At 39.7% G+C, this 18,825-nt stretch overlaps 1 protein-coding gene across 1 annotated transcript in view; it reads right to left on the bottom strand.

The window, feature by feature from the left end:
- Positions 1-18,825, bottom strand: part of ncapg2 (non-SMC condensin II complex, subunit G2) — a 111,123-nt gene that overhangs the window by 83,458 nt on the left and 8,840 nt on the right. Inside the window, exons 3-6 of the mRNA XM_072252062.1 lie at positions 14,408-14,596; positions 13,805-13,919; positions 2,829-2,986; positions 1,807-1,941 (exon numbers count right to left, since the gene is read on the bottom strand). Of these exons, the coding sequence (XP_072108163.1) occupies positions 1,807-1,941; positions 2,829-2,986; positions 13,805-13,919; positions 14,408-14,596 (597 nt within the window). The remainder of the gene's footprint in view (positions 1-1,806; positions 1,942-2,828; positions 2,987-13,804; positions 13,920-14,407; positions 14,597-18,825) is intronic.

The raw sequence follows: 18,825 nt of genomic DNA, 5'->3' as shown, positions 1-18,825 counted from the left end.
CTTTTTCAGATTTCACAGTGAACTCAATCATGTTATGATCACTGCCTCCTAAGGGTTCCTTCACCTTAATCTCTCTAATCACCTCCAGTTCATTACACAATACCCAATCCAGTACAACCAATCCCCTAGTGGGCTCAACCACAAGCTGTTCTAAAAAGCCATCTTGCAGACATTCTACAAATTCTCTCCCTTGAGATCCAGTGCCGACCTGATTTTCCCAATCCACTCACATGTTAAAATCCCCCACAATTTTCATAACACTACCCTTCTGACAAGCCTTTTCTATTTCCTGTTGTAATTTGTAGTCCACATCACAGCAGCTGTTTGGAGGCCTGTATATAACTGCCATCAGGGTCCTTTTACCCCTGCGATTTCTTAGCACAACCCATAAAGATTCTGCACCTTCTGATCCTATGTCACCTCTTTCTAATGATGTGATATCATTTCTTACCAATAAAGCCACACCACCCACTCTGCCTACCTGCCTATCCTTCCGATACACCGTATATCCTTGGACATTCAGCTCCCAGAGACATGCATCATTTAGCCACATCTCAGTGATGGCCACAATATCATACTTGCCAATCTGTAGCTGTACGACAAGATCATCCACCTTATTCCTTATGCTGCGTGCACTTAAGTATAACACCTTAAGACCAGTATTTGGTACTTTTTGCTTTGATTGCACTACAACTTTATTGCACTGCAACTCATCCCAATGGCTTCAAATTTGCCCCATCACCTGCCTGTCTTTCCTGACATCTTCACTGCTCACTATCTTAGATTTATTTCTGTTTTCCCCTTCCTCCACTCTATCATTCCGGTTCCCATCCCCCTGCCAAATTAGCTTAAACCCTCCCTAACAGCTCTATTAAACCTTCCCGCCAAGATATTGGTTCCCTTCGGGTTCAGGTGTAACCCGTCCTTTTTGAACAGGTCATACTTCCCCCAGAAGAGATCCCAATGATCCAAGAATCTGAAGCCCTGCCCCCTGCACCAGTCTCTCAGTCACGCATTCATCTGCCTGATCCTACTATTCTTGCCCTCGCTAGCACGTGGCACAGGTAGCAATCCCGAGATTACTACCCTGGAGGTCCTGCTTCTCAGCTTCCTTCCTAACTCCCGGAAATCTCTCTTCAGGACCTCCTCCCTTCTCCTATCTATGTCATTGGTACCAACATGTACCAAGACAACTGGCTGCTCGCCCTCTCCCTTCAGAATATTCTGGACCCGATCCAAGACATCTCGTACCCTGGCACCTGGAAGAACTATACTCAACATTATAGGAACTGTTTCTTTCTCTCTGCCATGAAATTTCTGAATGTTCCATGAACTCATGAATACTGCCTTGCTACTCCTCTTTTGCACTATTATATTTCATTATTGTAACTTAGAGTAATTACATATTGCACTGCACTGCTGCCACAAAACAAATGTTAGTGATAATAAACCTAATTCTGATATACTGTGTGAAGAGGATTCTGATCCTGAAATGAGTTAATCCTTCATATTCTAAGTCTTCATGTCCGAACACATATTGCAGTACATAGTGTTCATGGAACAGTAGTCATGGACAACCTAAAACTAAACAACCATTTTCAAGAATCTGCTGTAACAATCAGCCATCAGTCAGACAACTATTGATGAATCCTAGCGTGACACACATTCTACTGTTATAGAAATAAATAAAATTTAATGACTTACTGTATAATGAACAGAATGGAATTTATTAATTGGAAATATAGCCAGACAGTGCTTTATGGCTTGAAACAGCATAAAATCATGCAATATTATCCCTTTACTTACCTCTTCTTTTTTTATGTGGGCAATACTCATGAAGCACTGAAGTAGAGCATCCTTCACTTCATTACTGGCCTCTGAATTAAACTCAAAACTTTCCAAAGCTTGATGGAACTGCCAGAGTCGAACTATATCGGCATTCTGTGCATGACGAAGTGGAAGAGAAAGCAACATTTAATTGCTGTACTGACATCTAAGAACCACAAAAAATAATGAGAAAATTTAAGTAATGTTTTATGTAATGAACAAAGGGAATACACTGAAAGTTTTGGCATATCAAAGCAGGGGCTCAGAAACTTTACATTTTATGAGTCACGGCATTTGTTCACCAATAAAATGAAGGAAATGAAATTATGGTAATATCAAGAATTCCTGCAGTCGGGGAGTCTTGGATCAGAAAACACAACCTCAGAATACAAGGACATCCCTTTAGAACAGAGATGAGGAGGATTTCCTTTAGCAGGAGGGTAGTGAAACAGTGAAATTCATTGACACAGACAGTTGTGGAGGCCAGTCATTAGTTATTTTTAAAGCAAATATTGATAGGTTCTTGATGAGTAAGGGTGTCAAAAGTTACAGGGAGAATGCAAAAGAATGGGGTTGAAAGGGATAATAAATCATCAGTGATGGAATGGTGCAACAGACTTGCTGGGCCAAATGGCCTAAATCTACTCCTATGTCTTAAGCTCTTACAATCTAAAGGTTAAGGGCAAAGAGTCCAACACCAAAGAATAGAACAGAAATATGTGAGAAAATAAGTACAGCTCTTGTATGAAGAAAGACATTTTGGGGATAATGAAAAGTCAGTTAAGAAAAAGAAATAGCTTGAAAGAATAAGATAAACTTCAAGCACAGAGGACAATCTGTAGGAACCAAACAGAGAAAGAAGAAACATAATCACAGCAAGAGAGATAGAGAGCCATGTAATGACTTCTCTTTTCTTTCTCATGAGAACTATCTGATAACAGTGGAAGAAATACATTAATATTCAGCAAAATTCATGTTCAGAACAATAAATATTAACATACCGAGAATTTTGCCATTAAGCTTTTCTCCAACAACATAATGAAGACTGTTTTCCCCAGTTCTTCTTTCCCTTCCAATCCTTTCTCCCACCAAGCCTCAAACAAACGTTGGATTGTAATTTTCAACACTCCTTGGTGTGTAGGCAATACTGGCATAATGCCTAAAAAGAATAAAATTAAACTGCTATCAAAAGATTTTATATCTACTGCAGATTTATTGGTTTTTGCCACCCTTTCAAAATATTGAAAAGATACAAATAATAACTTGGAACTATTATCTCTCATCTTTCCCTCTGCCATCCAATTCCTAAATGGACACTGAACCCTTAAACACTACCTCACTTTTTTAATATATATTATTTCTGTTGTTTGCACGATCTTTGATCTATTCAATATACGTTTACTGTAATTAATTTACTTATTTATTATTATTATTTTTCTCTTTTATTTTATGTCTTGCATTGAACTGCTGCTGCTAAGTTAACAAATTTCATGACACATGCCGGTGATAATAAACCCGATTCTGATTCTTTAATATTCTATCACAAATATAGAATTTTAAATAAAATTGATATTTATTCACAGGGCTAAATTTTCTTAGTCAAATCATATAAAGTCCTTATATATCCACAGGCAAGATTATGGCTGCACATCTGCTCAGCTAGTAGAGCTTCTGCCTCACAGCTCCAACACAACAGGTTCAATCCTATGTGGAGTTTGTTGGTATTCCTTGAATGCATGGATGCTCTCGTTTCCTCCCACATGCTGAAGATGTACAGGTTAGTGGGCTAACTGCCACTAAATTGTCCAGTGTGCAGGCAAATGGTAGAGCATTAGGGAAGTTGATGTGAGAACAGCTTAAAAGAGAAAGTAGTGGGGATCTGAAAAGCTGTTCGAGCCATCATAGACTCAAAAGACCAAAACAGACTCTGATAACTCTGATGGAAATACAAAATGCTACAAGTGCTTAAGGATCAACTAGCCTATGGTCATTATGGCCACAGGAACAGTAAAAACAAAGGACTCACATTACAAATGAAAATGAACACACTGGAACAGGAGATGACAATACACAAAACAAGGTTGCTTTAGGTCAGGTAAATGCAAAAACAGGAGGCATTCTTGTACAATTCAATCAAATATACAGTAAGTCATCTTAATGATTTAACTCCTTTCAACAAGGTTGTGATTATCTTCTAAATTAATGGCCCATAACCTCCAACTCATTCCTAAGAAATACTAATGGGAATCATGCTTTATTTTAATCGTAAATAACCAGTAATATTTAAGGTTTTTGCTGCTTTATCACTGTCTCCTCACTGATACATTTCACACATCCCCAGAGCTACTTTCCACCTTGCCAATGACTTCAACATTCCCCATACAACAGAAAATACGGGGAATACTTAAGACATCCAGCAGCATGTGCTGCAAGAGAAAAAAGAACATTTTGTCATCAGAGCTGATGAAAGGACATCAATCTGAAGCATTAACTGTTTTCTCTTGAAAAATGCTACTTTTCAACATCAGTTATTTTATTTTTATCTATTACTCAAGTATTTTTTTTCAATGTCTATGTTCTTTCCTTAAGGTTGTTATAGCTGGGGTGTGATAGTGGGAATAATCTCTCTCTACCTAGCACATGCTCCCAATGGCATGCACCTCAAATAGCCTCTGACAACCAAGTCCAGCTCCTGGCCTTCACGCATCACTTAGCTTTTAAGACCGCAGGAACAGTTTCCACTGACAGGAGAACAAGCAAAGGTGGGTTACTGGAACCTGAAAAACAATCGCTTCAGGCAAATGAGGCTTGTCAGCCTTGGTTTGCAGCACATCTAGAAGGAAAGCTCTGATCTCAAACCTCTGCTGCCTTTCAGCGATAGCTACTCATGGTGAAGGCTTCGGGAGTAAACTCAGAGAAAAAATCCAGCGTTGGAGTCCCTAAGACAGTCATACATTGCTGACTGGCAACTTCTGCACCACTGGTGCCAAACTGCTATGGTCTCTGTCATTCTTTCAGGTTCATCTGCTGTGTGGAGAGGGGAAGCCTGCTGCATGGACAACAGCTTGCTCTCCATATCCTACTGCCCTGACTTGGGTACTGACTGGCTTATCATATAGACTGCTAGCACACAACATCCATGGTCAACCTCGACCGACGTAGGGGCCTCCTAAAACATTAAGTACACAATCAAAAGATACATCTACAAATTTTTTAATAAATTGTTCACCCCCAACTCATAGGAAGGCAAACATTTCTAAGCGTCCCAGGTCAGGAAGCTAGATACATTTCCTCCTTGTTTACAATCAATAGTCATCATACTGCACTGCATCAGCTTTAAGCGGGAACTTCCCAAGTTCAAGTAAACATGCCCATCTCTAAAAAGAATAAAATCCATGAGGGAGGCCACAGGATTTGGGAGATGACTAAAATTCAAAATTATGAAAGTAAAGAAAGGTGATTAATGCAAAATCCATATAAATGGACAGTTGATGGTCTGCACAGACTCAATGAGTTGAAGGGCTTGTTGTTGGGTTGTGTTGTATTTTTCTATGATTCTAACCCGCTTATTAGTTACAGCAAGGGCTGGGTTGGGTGGCATATAGCTCTGATGTCATAGGCTGCCAGTCCTAGTTTTAGGTGAAGTCTTTTCTATTAATTGGAAAGTTTGAATAGAACTGTGGGAAACAAGTCTCATGGACACAGATGGAGGTTAGATCACTACCACAAAGAAACAAAGAAACTTAAGACTTCAAATAAACTGACAGCTACTTGGAATGCAGCTTTCCTTTTGAGAGTGGTGGATGGTAAAGATTTACTACAGATATTGATGTCAGAGAAGTAGAGAGACATATGGATACAATAGGGGAATTTAAGAGACTTTTGGATAGGTACCTGGAGCTTAGAAAAATAGAGGGCTATGGGTAAGCCTAGTAATTTCTAAGGTAGGGACATGTTCAGCGCACCTTTGTGGGCCAAAGGGCCTGTATTGTGCTGTAGGTTTTCTATGTTTTGATCCAATCATCAAGCAATTCCTTCAAGGAGTTCAGGAATCAAAACCTGAACATGGAGAAATACTGTCCTCTCGATCACTGCAATTAGTTATTAGGATTTCGTCATCAGACAATGACTGGCTGAGTAAAACTGGCATTTTGTGATGTGAAGGGATAACAGAGAAGTGGGATGTATTTTGTGGGTGGTGTACAAGTGATCTAGTCTCATAGCTCATGTTTTTCTGAGCAGATCATGTGTATAACTGTACTAACCATAATGAGGCATGAACTGGAAATGGCTAAGTATTTTTTCCCCACATAAGACCCAAGAATGCCAAAGACAACTGGAAATTAAATAGAAATTGTTGTAAAGGGATACAATCTTTTAACAATTTCTGTATGTGAATTTGCAGCAGGTTGTATATCCAATTTAGTATCAAATGATTACATACTTTAAAATTTACCTCAGTTAATTCAACACTGGCCTTCCGCAAATAGATAATAGGCAACATTATGTTAAACCCAACCCATGTTTCCCATGGTTTTCAATATCAGAGGCAATGATGCTGCAGCTTGTGTGTTCAGTAGGCTTTACCCCACTCGCTAGTAAATGATCCAATAATTATTTAGAAACAGTGCAAATACACCTAAGCAAAAATTAGAATAAATTTGAAAACCTTTACATCATATTATATCTAATAGTAATAACTGTTAATGTTAATAAATGTCAATTTTGAAAAATTTATAAACACAGCTTCACTTATTTTTAAAGAACACTAGGCAACGGGGTGACCTGTTGGGGCACCCTTTGAGAGAAGGGTAGTGCAGTCTGATGTGACCAGAATAAACATTGTTTTCCTGAATGCTATTGGTATCGCTTTGCTTTGGAAATTGAAGAAGAAAACCTCAGTTTATTAAAGAAGAAAGACATGTAGCAAGGCAAAATAACTCCTCCTCGTTTAACAAAGGACACTTTTGATGGCATCATTTCTGGTTGATCTACCACTCTTGTGCCTCTCGTCGTCATTCTGGAGATGTGCAGTCCTTTCATTCGCTGTCTCTTCATCACTTCTGCTGTTTATTCTTTGTCTCTGATCTTGGAGATGTGCATTTCTCAGCTCCTTTGTCTCTTCCTCTCTCCTCCACCTGTGCCTGTTTTGTCATTCTGGAGACATGCAGCCCTTTCATCCCCTATCTCTTCTGCTGTTTGTTGCTTGTCTCTGATCCTGGAGATGTGCATTTCCCAGATCCTTTGTCTCTCCTCCTTCTATGCCAGTTGTTGTCATTTTGGAGTCGTGCATGCCTCTCCTCCTCTGTCTCTTCTTCTCTCATCCTTTTTGTCCTGACTCTTTGATCCTGGAGTCGTGCGGCCCTGGTCTCATCCGATTCTTGTTCTCTCCCTCTCCTTGCCACTTCCCGACAACGTTTGGCGTCATCTCTTGACCATAATGTCCCCCTTCTCTTTCCACGTGGCATAATTAGGCAGACCATATCTTTTTTTTTTAACCCTAATGCTGGATAGAAGGTACGAAGCAGTAACACCAAAGCCTCCAGGATGCTGATTATTCTTGATGATGTGGTTGGCGCTCTCCTAAATGGACGTGATATAGTCACTGCTGTCCTTTGACTGCAACAAAGGGTTTGGGTGTCTTGAAGTATGTCACTACAATAAGATTTAATTATCTCTTATTGATGGGTCTCAGTTTGATCTGTCCCAATCCTGCACATGCTGATGGTGATTAGCAGAATGTTACCACTCGAAATAGAACTGCCCTGCCCTTTTGCTACGGTTGGTGTCGCTGCTGTGAGCATCGTGGGTCGCTTCTGAGGCTGGCCGTGCGCATGCGTTGTGGTGTCACGTCACAGTTTCCATCATGGCTGACATCAGCTCTCGAGTGAAAGCACAGCTGTTGATTTTAGCGAGTGAGCAATTTTATACAAATATATAACCCCTGAACTTTGCCTGCATTCTGTAAGTTAGCGCATTTTAAGTTGAGTTAGCCAAAAATAGTGCCGCTATAATGCATCGTTTGCGCTAACTGGAGGGCACAAGCAGAGCATGAGAGTTTTAGTAGTATATAGATTAATGCTAAATATGACAGACATGTCGGAGGTAAAGTTAAGAGACCAGATATAGCATGAGTCATGCACTCATGCTGAATTCATCAACTTTATCAACTTTGCCTCTAACTTCCACCCTGCTGTTAAATTCACTTCGTCCATTGCTGACACCTCCCTCTGTTTTCTCGATCTCTCTGCCTCCATCTCTGGAGACAAACTGTCATCCAACATCTTTTACAAACCTACCAATTCCCACAGTTACCTTGACTATACCACTTCCTATCCTGTCTCCTGTAAAACTGCTATTCCATTTTCTCAGTTCCTTCGCCTCTACCTCACCTGTTCCCAGGATAAAGCCTTCCTTTCCAGATATCAGAGATGTCTTCCTTCTTCGGAGTACAGTGGTTTCCTTTTCTCCACCTCTGATGTTGCCCTCATCTACATCTCCTCTATTTCCCGAACATCCGTGCTCACCCTATCTTCCTGCCGCATTGACAGTGATAAGAGTTCCTCGTCCCATGAGCCTCTGCATCCAACACATCATCCTCCACAACTTCTGCCATTTCCAAAGGGATCATACCACTAAATATCTGCTTTCCGCGGGGATCACTCCCTCAGCGATTCCCTTGTCCATACGTCCCTCCCCACCAATCTCCATCCCAGCACTCATCCCTGCAAGAGGCCTCAGTGCTATACATGTCCATTCACTTCTTCCCTCACCTCCATTCAGGGCCCCAAACAGCCTTTCCAGGTGACGCAACACTTCACCTGCAAATCTGCTGAGATCGTCCATTGTGTCCCGTGCTCCTGATGTGACCTTCTCTACGATGAGACCCTTTGTCATGCACCTCTCCTCCATCCACCAAAAGCATTGATGGCCAAACATTTTAATTTCGATTCCCATTCTGAAATGTCAGACCAGGCCCTCCTCTTGTGCCAAAATGAGGCCACCCTTAGGATGGAGGAGCAACACCTTATATTCGTCTGGGTAGCCTCCAACTTGACGGCATGACTATCAAATTCTCCTTATAGTAATTTTTTCCCCCTTCACCTTTCCTCTTATTTCCCACTCAGGCCTTTTACCTCTTCTCACGTGCCCATGACTTCCCTGGCTCTCCCCCTCCTTCCCTTTCTCCTGCAGTCCACTCTCCTCCCCTATCAAATTCCTTCCTCTACAGCCCTTTACCTTTCCCACCACTTGGCTTCACCTATCACCTTGTAGCTAGCCTCCTTCCCACTTCCATTTCAGTCCTGAAGAAGAGCCTTGGCCCAAAATATCAACTGTTTATTCATTTCTATAGATGCTGCCTGATCTGCTAAGTTCCTCGAGCATTGAGTGTGTTGCTTTGGATTTCTAGCATCTGCAGACTTTCTTGTGTTTAAGATATGGAGTGTACCTGCTTCTTCAGGTTGTTACATTGTATAACCACTACTAATTTATCAGTGAAGCTGGAGATCAGATGCATTGCTATCAACAGCTTACTGAAGATAGCTAGCAGTTATGGAACATTAAACATAGAACAGTACAGCACCATACAAACCCTTCAGCCCACAATATTGTGCAACCTTTTAACCTACTCTACGATCAATCTAACCCATCTCTCCCACAGAGCCCTCCATTTTTCTATCACTCATGTGCCTATCTAAGATTTTCTTAAAAGTCTCTAATCTGCCAACAGTGATCTAAAAATCTATGGAATCCAACCCTGTGTAATATTATCTGAATTTGCATAAACTTCCACAAAAAAACAAGAAAATGAAACAATGGCACATCGATAAAAAGATATTGCAAAAACCAGCAGTGAGTAAATTCTCTTAAAGATTGAGGGAATAAACTGGTTTCACATAATGAGGTGAAACATACACACAACATGACATTTTCTCCCACAACTTGTCTACATTTTATTAATGACCCTACATTAAAGAATGTTGCACAATAAATAACATACTTAGACTGCAGTAATTTGATGTACTCCAGCATAATGCATAAATGTCTACTTTTCCAAGACAAAGAAATGAGTCCATTCACATGGGTCAAATATTACTGTAGCATTCACCTACAGCATCATATCAGAATTTCAGTTAGTTGACATTTTCATGCGCAACCTACAAGTTCATTTTTAACCAAAGTTAGGAATTAAAAGAACAAAATATCACGCTGAATGCCTGGTTTAGGATTAAGCCAAGCTTAGAAATAATTATGGTTATAACATATGAGAAATCAAAAAAAAAAGTAAATGACCATTCATATTCAAAACTGTTCCATCATTAGCTGTAATAAAAACAATTTTCTTTAGTCATATAATTTCCCTCAGCATCAGTCATGCAAGCTCTCTATAAAGCATAAATGAAAAATCCTGACACCCAAAAGGCAAGTACTACAAGTATTTAAGCATTAGAAAGGTTCCTAAAGAGTTAATCAGAGTTGTGCAGCACAGAAAATGACTATTGTTAGCCACTACACCATTTGTGGGCTTGCATGATGAGACTGGATTTAATAGTCTGTGAAAAAGAACTGCAAACATCTAACGTGCACTAATTGAAAGCAAAAACCTGTAGATGTGAGAAATCCGGAAGAACAGAAAATGCTGTACACACTCAGCAGGCCATGCATCATCCATGGATGAAGAAAAATTAATCTCCCAGATAAACGAGTTTTTCTTGTAGTTAATAAAGGGTCACTGACTTCTGATACCAGGTCTAATTCACAGTTGCCTAACCTGCTGACTGTATGCTACATTTTATACCTATACTTATTGCTTTTTAAACTATACTTTGTTTAATATTCATATCCTTGGTCTTAGTATCCTATCTAAATAAACTAAATCAAATTATTTAAGGAAGAACAAACTTTATTAAATTATGAAAGGCAAAGACAGACAGAGGTTCTTTATTCCGTCCCCCATGTTGAAATATCTAATACTAGAGGGTATACCTTTAAGGTAGATTTTTATTTACAGTGTTGAGTGCCTAAAATGCACTGCCTGGTGTGGTGGTGGGAGGCAAATACAATAGAGGCATTTGAGATGCTCTTAGATAGGCACGTGAATATGTAGAGAAAGAATATAGATCATGTGCGGATAAGATTAAGTGTCAGCAGCTTAACATCATGGACCAGAAGGCCTGTCATGTACTGTACTATTTTACATTCTATTCATCTCAAAAAACCTCGGTGATATCAAAACCTAAAATAATTCCAAATTTCAAGGGAAGTAAAAATTTTTTAAATGCAGGAGCTAAAAACCTGTAAAATAAACAGAAAATATTGAAACATTCAGCAAATTATGCGGCATCAGTGGAAAAAGTAAATAATTATTATGCAGCTTTCATCATTATTGGGAATATGTTGGTAACATTTGAAGAGAGGATGAGGAAGGCTTGAATGGAACAAAGCAAATATCTCAGAAGGGTGACACCTGACGAGCCATGGCAGTATGCTAACCAAACCAGTAGGTTGATTTCTAGACGCTAGACACTAGAATACTACAGCATAGTACAGGCCCTTTGGCCCTCGATGTTGTGCCAACCAATATATTCCTTTAAAAAAACGTACTAAACCCACACTTCTCCGTAACCCTCTAATTTTTCCTTCATCCATGTGCCTGTCCAAGAGGTTCTTAAATACCCCTAATGTTTCAGCCTCCACCACCATCCCTGGCAAGTCATTCCAGGCACCCACAACCCTCTGTGTAAAAAACTTACCCCTGATGTCTCCCCTAAACTTCCCTCCCTTAACTTTGTACTCTGGTGTTGGCTATTCGTGCCCTGGGAAACAGGTACTGGCTATCTACCCTATCTATGCCTCTCATAATCTTGTAGACCTCTATCAAGTCCCCTCTCATCCTTCTACGCTCCAAAGAGAAAATTCCCAGCTCTAACCTTGCCGCATAAGACTTGTTTTCCAATAGAACATAGAACAGTACAGCACATTACAGGCCCTTCAGCCCACGATGTTGTGCCGACCCTCAAACCCTGTCTCCCATATAACCCCCCACTTTAAATTCCTCCATATACCTGTCTAGTAGTCTCTTAAACTTCACGAGTGTATCTGCCTCCACCACTGACTCAGGCAGTGCATTCCACGCACCAACCACTCTCTGAGTAAAAAACCTTCCTCTAATAACCCCCTTGAACTTCCCACCCCTTACCTTAAAGCCATGTCCTCTTGAATTGAGCAGTGGTGCCCTGGGGAAGAGGTGCTGGCTATCCACTCTATCTATTCTTCTTATTATCTTGTACACCTCTATCATGTCTCCTCTCATCCTCCTTCTCTCCAAAGAGTAAAGCCCTAGCTCCCTTAATCTCTGATCATAATCCATACTCTCTAAACCAGGCAGCATCCTGGTGAATCTCCGCTGCACCCTATCCAATGTTTCCACATCCTTCCTATAGTGAGGCGACCAGAACTGGACACAGTACTCCAAGTGTGGCCTAACCAGAGTTTTATAGAGCTGCATCATTACATCACGACTTTTAAACTCTATCCCTCGACTTATGAAAGCTAACACCCCATAAGCCTTCTTAACTACCCTATCTACCTGTGAGGCAACTTTCAGGGATCTGTGGACATGTACCTGCCAGATCCCTCTGCTCCTCCACACTACCAAGTATTCTGCCATTTACTTTGTACTCTGCCTTGGAGTTTGTCCTTCCAAAGCGTACCACCTCACACTTCTCCGGGTTGAACTCCATCTGCCACTTCTCAGCCCACTTCTGCATCCTATCAATGTCTCTCTGCAATCTTCCGACAATCCTCTACACTATCTACAACACCACCAACCTTTGTGTCATCTGAAAACTTGCTAACCCACCCTTCTACCCCCACATCCAGGTCGTTAATAAAAATCACGAAAAGTAAAGGTCCCAGAACAGATCCTTGTGGGACACCACTAGTCACAATCTCCAATCTGAATGTACTCCCTCCACCACGACCTCCTGCCTTCCGCAGGCAAGCCAATTCTGAATTCACCTGGCCAAACTTCCCTGGATCCCATGCCTTCTGACTTTCTGAATAAGGCAACATCCTGATAAATCTCCTCTGCACCCTCTCCATAGCTTCCACATCCTTCCTATAATGAGGTGACCAGAACTGAACACAATACTCTAAGTATGGTCTCACCAGAGATTTGTAGAGTCGCAACATGACCTCTCTACTCTTGAACTCAAACCCCCTATTAATGAAGCCTAGCATCCCATAGGCCTTCTTAAATATCCTATCAATCTGTGCAGCGACCTTGAGGGATGTATGGATTTGAACCCCAAGGTCCCTCTGTTCATCCACATTCTTAAGTAGCCGACCAGCATCCTGGTTTGTCCTTCCAAAATGCATCACCTCTCACTTACTTGGATTGAACTCCAACTGCCACTTTTCTGCCCAACTCTGCATCCTGTCTATATCCTCTTGTAACCTTTGACAACCTACAGCTCTATCCACAACTCCTCCAATCTTCGTGTCATCTGCAAACTTACTCACCCATCCTTCCGCCTCTTCATCCAGGACATTTATAAGAATCACAAAGAGCAGAGGTCCCAGGACAGATCCTTGCGGCACTCCACTAGTCACCGACCTCCAGGTAGAATACTTTCCTTCCACTACTACTCTCTGCTTTCTTCCTTTAAGCCAATTTTCCTGATCCCATGCCTAATGGCTTTCTGGATGAGTCTCTCGTGGGGAACCTTGTCAAGCACCAGGTTAGTCAATCTGGAATCCATGTGAATATCTTCTAGGATTACTAGCACTCATCACATGAGCATATTAAATATGGCATCTTAGATAACACCAAAGATAGTTCTTTCAAAGATATTTAAATTCTACTTATGTCTATAACCATCATTAAGTTTTAACTTCATTGAAGACATGACAGAAATCCAAGCTATTAAAAAAATTAGATTTCAAAGCTGAAAGAGTACTGAAAAATGCCTACCATTCAGAATAATGGCAATTTCCAGCAGATCAATGTAAACAACATTCTCATCAATAACATTTATGGAGGCAGCAACCACTTCAGTTATACCACTAATCACAGACAGAGCTTCCTTCTGAAGAACAAAAACAAAGGAAGTTTTATTGTAAACTTCTAAAAAACAAGTAATTAAATTTCATTAACATTTAAATCCCTTAAAATGTATCAACCTTTTACATTCTTGGAAAAAATTAATGAAAAGAAACACTTTTTTTTATCTCAAGTACAATTAGTCATTGATATCACGAAACAGACGTGCTCCAGTGAAGCAATGAAGTTTAGAAATTTAAATGAAGCAGTACGTTAGCATTGCATAATGTCCATCTGCAGTATTCCTTGTGGTGAATGTAATTTTAGTAATAAGGTTGTGAGATGGTGAGAAAATCTGGGTAGACTCTCTAGGGGAATCATCACCTCCTGTGAAGTCACAGGAACATTTAAAATCAACCAAAAACAATACCTATAATCACTAGAAAAGAATCTATACTGAGTTGGTGGAGGCCTGAATAAATACATAACTAACTTTAGCTAAGATGCAAAATGTACATTGCCATATCTCCTCACCAAATCTAGGGCACCCTCCACTTCCATTTCATCATCACTGTCTTCATCAAACTTCTGCCAGTTCTCCACAGGATTGGCTAACAGAACATCAGTCAACAGAGTCTTCAGTTGCTTCCACAACAGTTCTTTTTGCTTCCGTGGGAACTCCTGCAGCAACTCATTCAGGTCAAATGGATCCGAATTATTTTTCTAAAGGAAGAAAAAAATAAAATTGAAATCAAATCTATCATACTTTTGTCTTGGGTTAGTCAATCACCTTAAACTGATGGAAACTTTTCACCATGTCCCAGGAAACACAATATGAGTAAAGTTAGTTTGCCTGAAATTAATTGAATTGATATTTATTGCTTATTTATTTATTATTATTGTTTTGTAACTTCAAAACAGTAAATTAATTGAAAGGACAACAAGAGCCCAAGATACGAGTCCAATTTCATCTTTTACTTCAAGCAAGGTGTGCACATACCATGTGGTAGCACATTGACATATGCAATTCACTTATTTTTGCATATAACACCGGACAACAAAGATTTTGCTTCCTGAGTACTTTCCGGTGTATCTTATGGATTTTGGGCTGCAAATCATGAAAATCACCATGAAATTTCCTTATCACACACAATTTTTTTTAAAATTGCCTATATTTGTTATTTCAATTCATAATTCAAGTCAATTAAAATGTTGCCCACGATGTAAGCTGAAAAGTTTTCTATCTTGTCCAGGCATGCCTGGGCAGGCTTAGGCAGGGCAAATGGTGCATGGTAGGACAGGTTTTAGAAAGGCTGCAACCAGGAATGCAGCTTGGATACACCAAGTACTGTTGTTTCATTTGCGAATGGGGCAACCATGCTAAAGAATCTCAATACATTACAAAGGATTGGTCACCCCATAAGCAGTTAATTCCAGGGCAGAAAAGTGTGGCACATGAACCACTTGTAGACCCATTAAAGATATTTTTGCCTCCTCTTCATATAAAACTGGGGCTTATGAAAAATTTTATTAATGTAATTAACAAGGCTGGTGAAAGATTTCGATATTTGAGACAGATGTTTCCCAGAAGTACTGATGCCAAGATTATGGAAGGCATTTTTGGTGGTCCACAAATCAAACAGGTCATCAAAGTCAAGCAATTGTGAAGAACTTCTAGTGGGACCAGAGAAAATCGCATGGAAGACATTCAAGGATGTTGTTGAAAAAGTTACATTGGGCAACAAATTTTTTTCAGAAGTGTTTCTTCCTCAGAATTTTTTTTGTTTATGATAGACTGCTTGAAGATGAACACAAATATAATTTCAGACTACTTGTATCACATAGGAAATTGGAGAAACAACAAATTAAATTGAATATAATGTGTTTAATTGCATAATGGTGCTGATGCTTTGCAATAGTTCAACTAAGTTAAAAATATTTTGTTCATGATTTTCATTTGTACTCCGTGTCTGAGGCTTCTCGCTTAAGTGTCCAACAATAATTCGCCAGCATTGATGGATTCCAGTTGCCCTGGTATCTTTTCTCCATGACCACAATGTCCTGGTGAGACTTTTCACCATGCTCGTCACTAACAGCACCAAGATTTGCAGGGAAGAAGTCTAAATGGGAATGCAGAAAATGAATCTTTAGTGACACGTTGCATTTCATGGTTTTATATGCTTGAAGCATGCTTTCAACCAGCTGCATGTAGTTTGACGCTCTGTAGATGCAGAGAAAAATTTCAACAACTTCCTTGAATGCCTTCCATGTGATTTTCTCCGGTCCCACTAGAAATTCTTCAAATTGCCTGTCATTGATGACCGGTTTGAGTTGTGGACCAACAAAATGCTTTCCTTAATCTTGGCATCAGTTTCTCTGGGAAGCATCTGTCTCAAATATCAAAACCTTCATAGAAATTATTGTGCCTGGTGATAGCAAATTCCATCCTTACAGTCCTGAACCCAATAATTATTACTAAAACCTGTCCTGCCATGCAGCAGCCGCACCGCCTAAGCATGCCCAAGCATGTCTGGAAAAGACAGGAAACTTTCCAGCATACATTGTAGGCAATATTTTAATTGACTTGAATTATGAATTGAAATAGTAAACATAAGTTTATGAAAAAAATGGTGCGTGATAGGGAAATTTCAAGGAGATTTTCATGATCAGTAGCCCAAAATTCATAAGATACACCTAAAGGTATTCAGGAAGCAAAATCTTTGTTGTCCAGTGTTATTGGCAACTACAGAGCACCAAACTACATGCAGCTAGTTGACAACACGCTTCAGGAAGTGCAACATGTCACTAAAGATTCATTTTCGGCATTCCCATTTAAGACTTCTTCCCTGGAAATCTTGATGCTGTCAGTGATGAGCACGGTGAAAGGTTTCATCAAGACATTGCGGTCATGGAGAAATGGTATCAGGGCAACTGGAATCCATCAATGCTGGCTGATTATTGTTGGACACTTAAGCAAGAAGCCTCAGACACTGAGTACAAATGAAAATCATCAACAAACCATTTTAGCTTAGTCAAACTATTGCAAAGCATCAGCACGGTTATGTAATTAAACACATTTTAATTGGATGGAAGATCATCGCCTGCCCAAGATTGTGCTGCATGGCGAACTTTCCACTGGCCACCGTGACAGAGGGGCACCAAAGAAGAGGTACAAGGGCTCTCTGAAGAAATCCCTTGTTGCTTGTCAAATCCCACCGCCAGTGGTCTAACCTAGCCTCCGATTACGAGGCTTGGCGACACACCATTCACCAGTCTGTCTTCTTCTTCGAGAACTCACGCAGGGCTGGCATTGAGGTCAAAAGGAGAATGAGGAAGAACAGTGACACAGCAGCACAAAATTTCCCCTGCAGCTGCTGTGGTCAGACCTGCCTGTCCCATATTGGCCTCGTCAGCCACCAGCAAGCCTGCAGCAGACGTGGGCAGCCCCCTTCCTAAATCTTTGTTCGCGAAGCCAAGCCATGATTCAATAAAGTTAATTTCCTGTTTCCCCAAATTTCTACGTGATACTAATAGTCTGAAATTATATTTGTGTTCAGCTTCAAGCGGTCTATCATAACCAAAAAAATTCCTGAGGTCGTAACACTTTTGAAAAAATTTGTTGTCCGGTGTAATCTGTAATGAATTATTTAAATAAATGAGAATGCTTAATCAAACAATATATTTACAATATTACTTAAATACTACTTAAATATTAAATACACATTTATTTTTTCTTCTTTTTGTAGTTGATTTGTTGTCTTTCCCACATTGATAGTTTATCTGTCCTCCTGTGTGCAGTCTTTCATTGATTCTATTCTGTTTTTTGTACTTGCTGTGAATACTCACAAGAAAATGATTCTCACTGTTGTATATGGTGACAAATGTGCACTTTGATAATAAATTTACTTTGAACATTTTCCCAAAAGATTCCCAATTTTCCAAATAAATAAATTAAAAGCATTCCGTGTTCTGTCCATTGTGACCTCCATCTTCTTTGCTACAGTATGTTTACAAACTTACTTTCTCCGTTTTGAAAAGTGTTAAATATTTCTTTCCACAAATGTTACCTGCTGAGTTTTTGCAACATTTTCTGCTTCAAAATCAAAATCATGAACTTACAACTTCATGTGATTAACCAGAATTATCTTAATCTCCCTAAAGACACTATAAGTAGGAGCAGACAGCAGGTGTGCATAACAACACTGTGAATACTGTAATACAACCTCCCATACCCAACCAAATCTCAGACTCTCCAAATAAGAGGGTGAATCATGTGAATATATATAAGAGCTTAATCAATATCTGCCAGTCTTTGAATCAAATACAAATAAAATTTTCCATTCCTATTAACTTAATGGCAATGCAACAACACACACACAATACTGAGGGATCACAGCAGACCAGGCAGCATCTATAGAAGGAAATAAACAGTTGACCATAGATGCCGCCTGACCTACTGAGATCCCTCAGCATTTTGTGTGTGCGTGTTGTTCTGGATTTGCAGCATTAATGAATCTCTTGCATTTTTGAATGTAAACCCACATATCTTAATTGGCCTTAACATTTAAGATCAATATTATATCTGGGTTTTGCTTCCAATTTTCTATCCACATGTCCATTCTATGTGATTGCCTCACCATATGGATAAATTTATGACACCAATTGTGAATTTGCTTTTGAATCTGATATCTTTTGTTCTATTCCCACAGTTTAATTCCAATCAATTTTCAAGATTTACTAACCACTACATTCAATAGATTTCTCCGGTCTTCTGTTACACATTTAAAGCCAAGATCAATTTCAGAGCTCTGTGAACTGTCTCCAGCTTGCAAATAGCTGAGGGAACCGAATTCTTAAAACAAAGTTATGTCTTAGAACAAGACAAAAAAATACAAGAAAGAAATATATATGATGAGTTAAGATGAAAGTTGGAAATGCATTGTCTGAAAGAG

Source organism: Mobula birostris, chromosome 3, assembly GCF_030028105.1.
Source record: "Mobula birostris isolate sMobBir1 chromosome 3, sMobBir1.hap1, whole genome shotgun sequence".
Lineage (NCBI taxonomy): Eukaryota > Metazoa > Chordata > Chondrichthyes > Myliobatiformes > Myliobatidae > Mobula > Mobula birostris.
The sequence above is the reverse complement of the archived record's forward strand: the minus strand, read 5'-3'. Positions and strand labels throughout refer to the sequence as shown.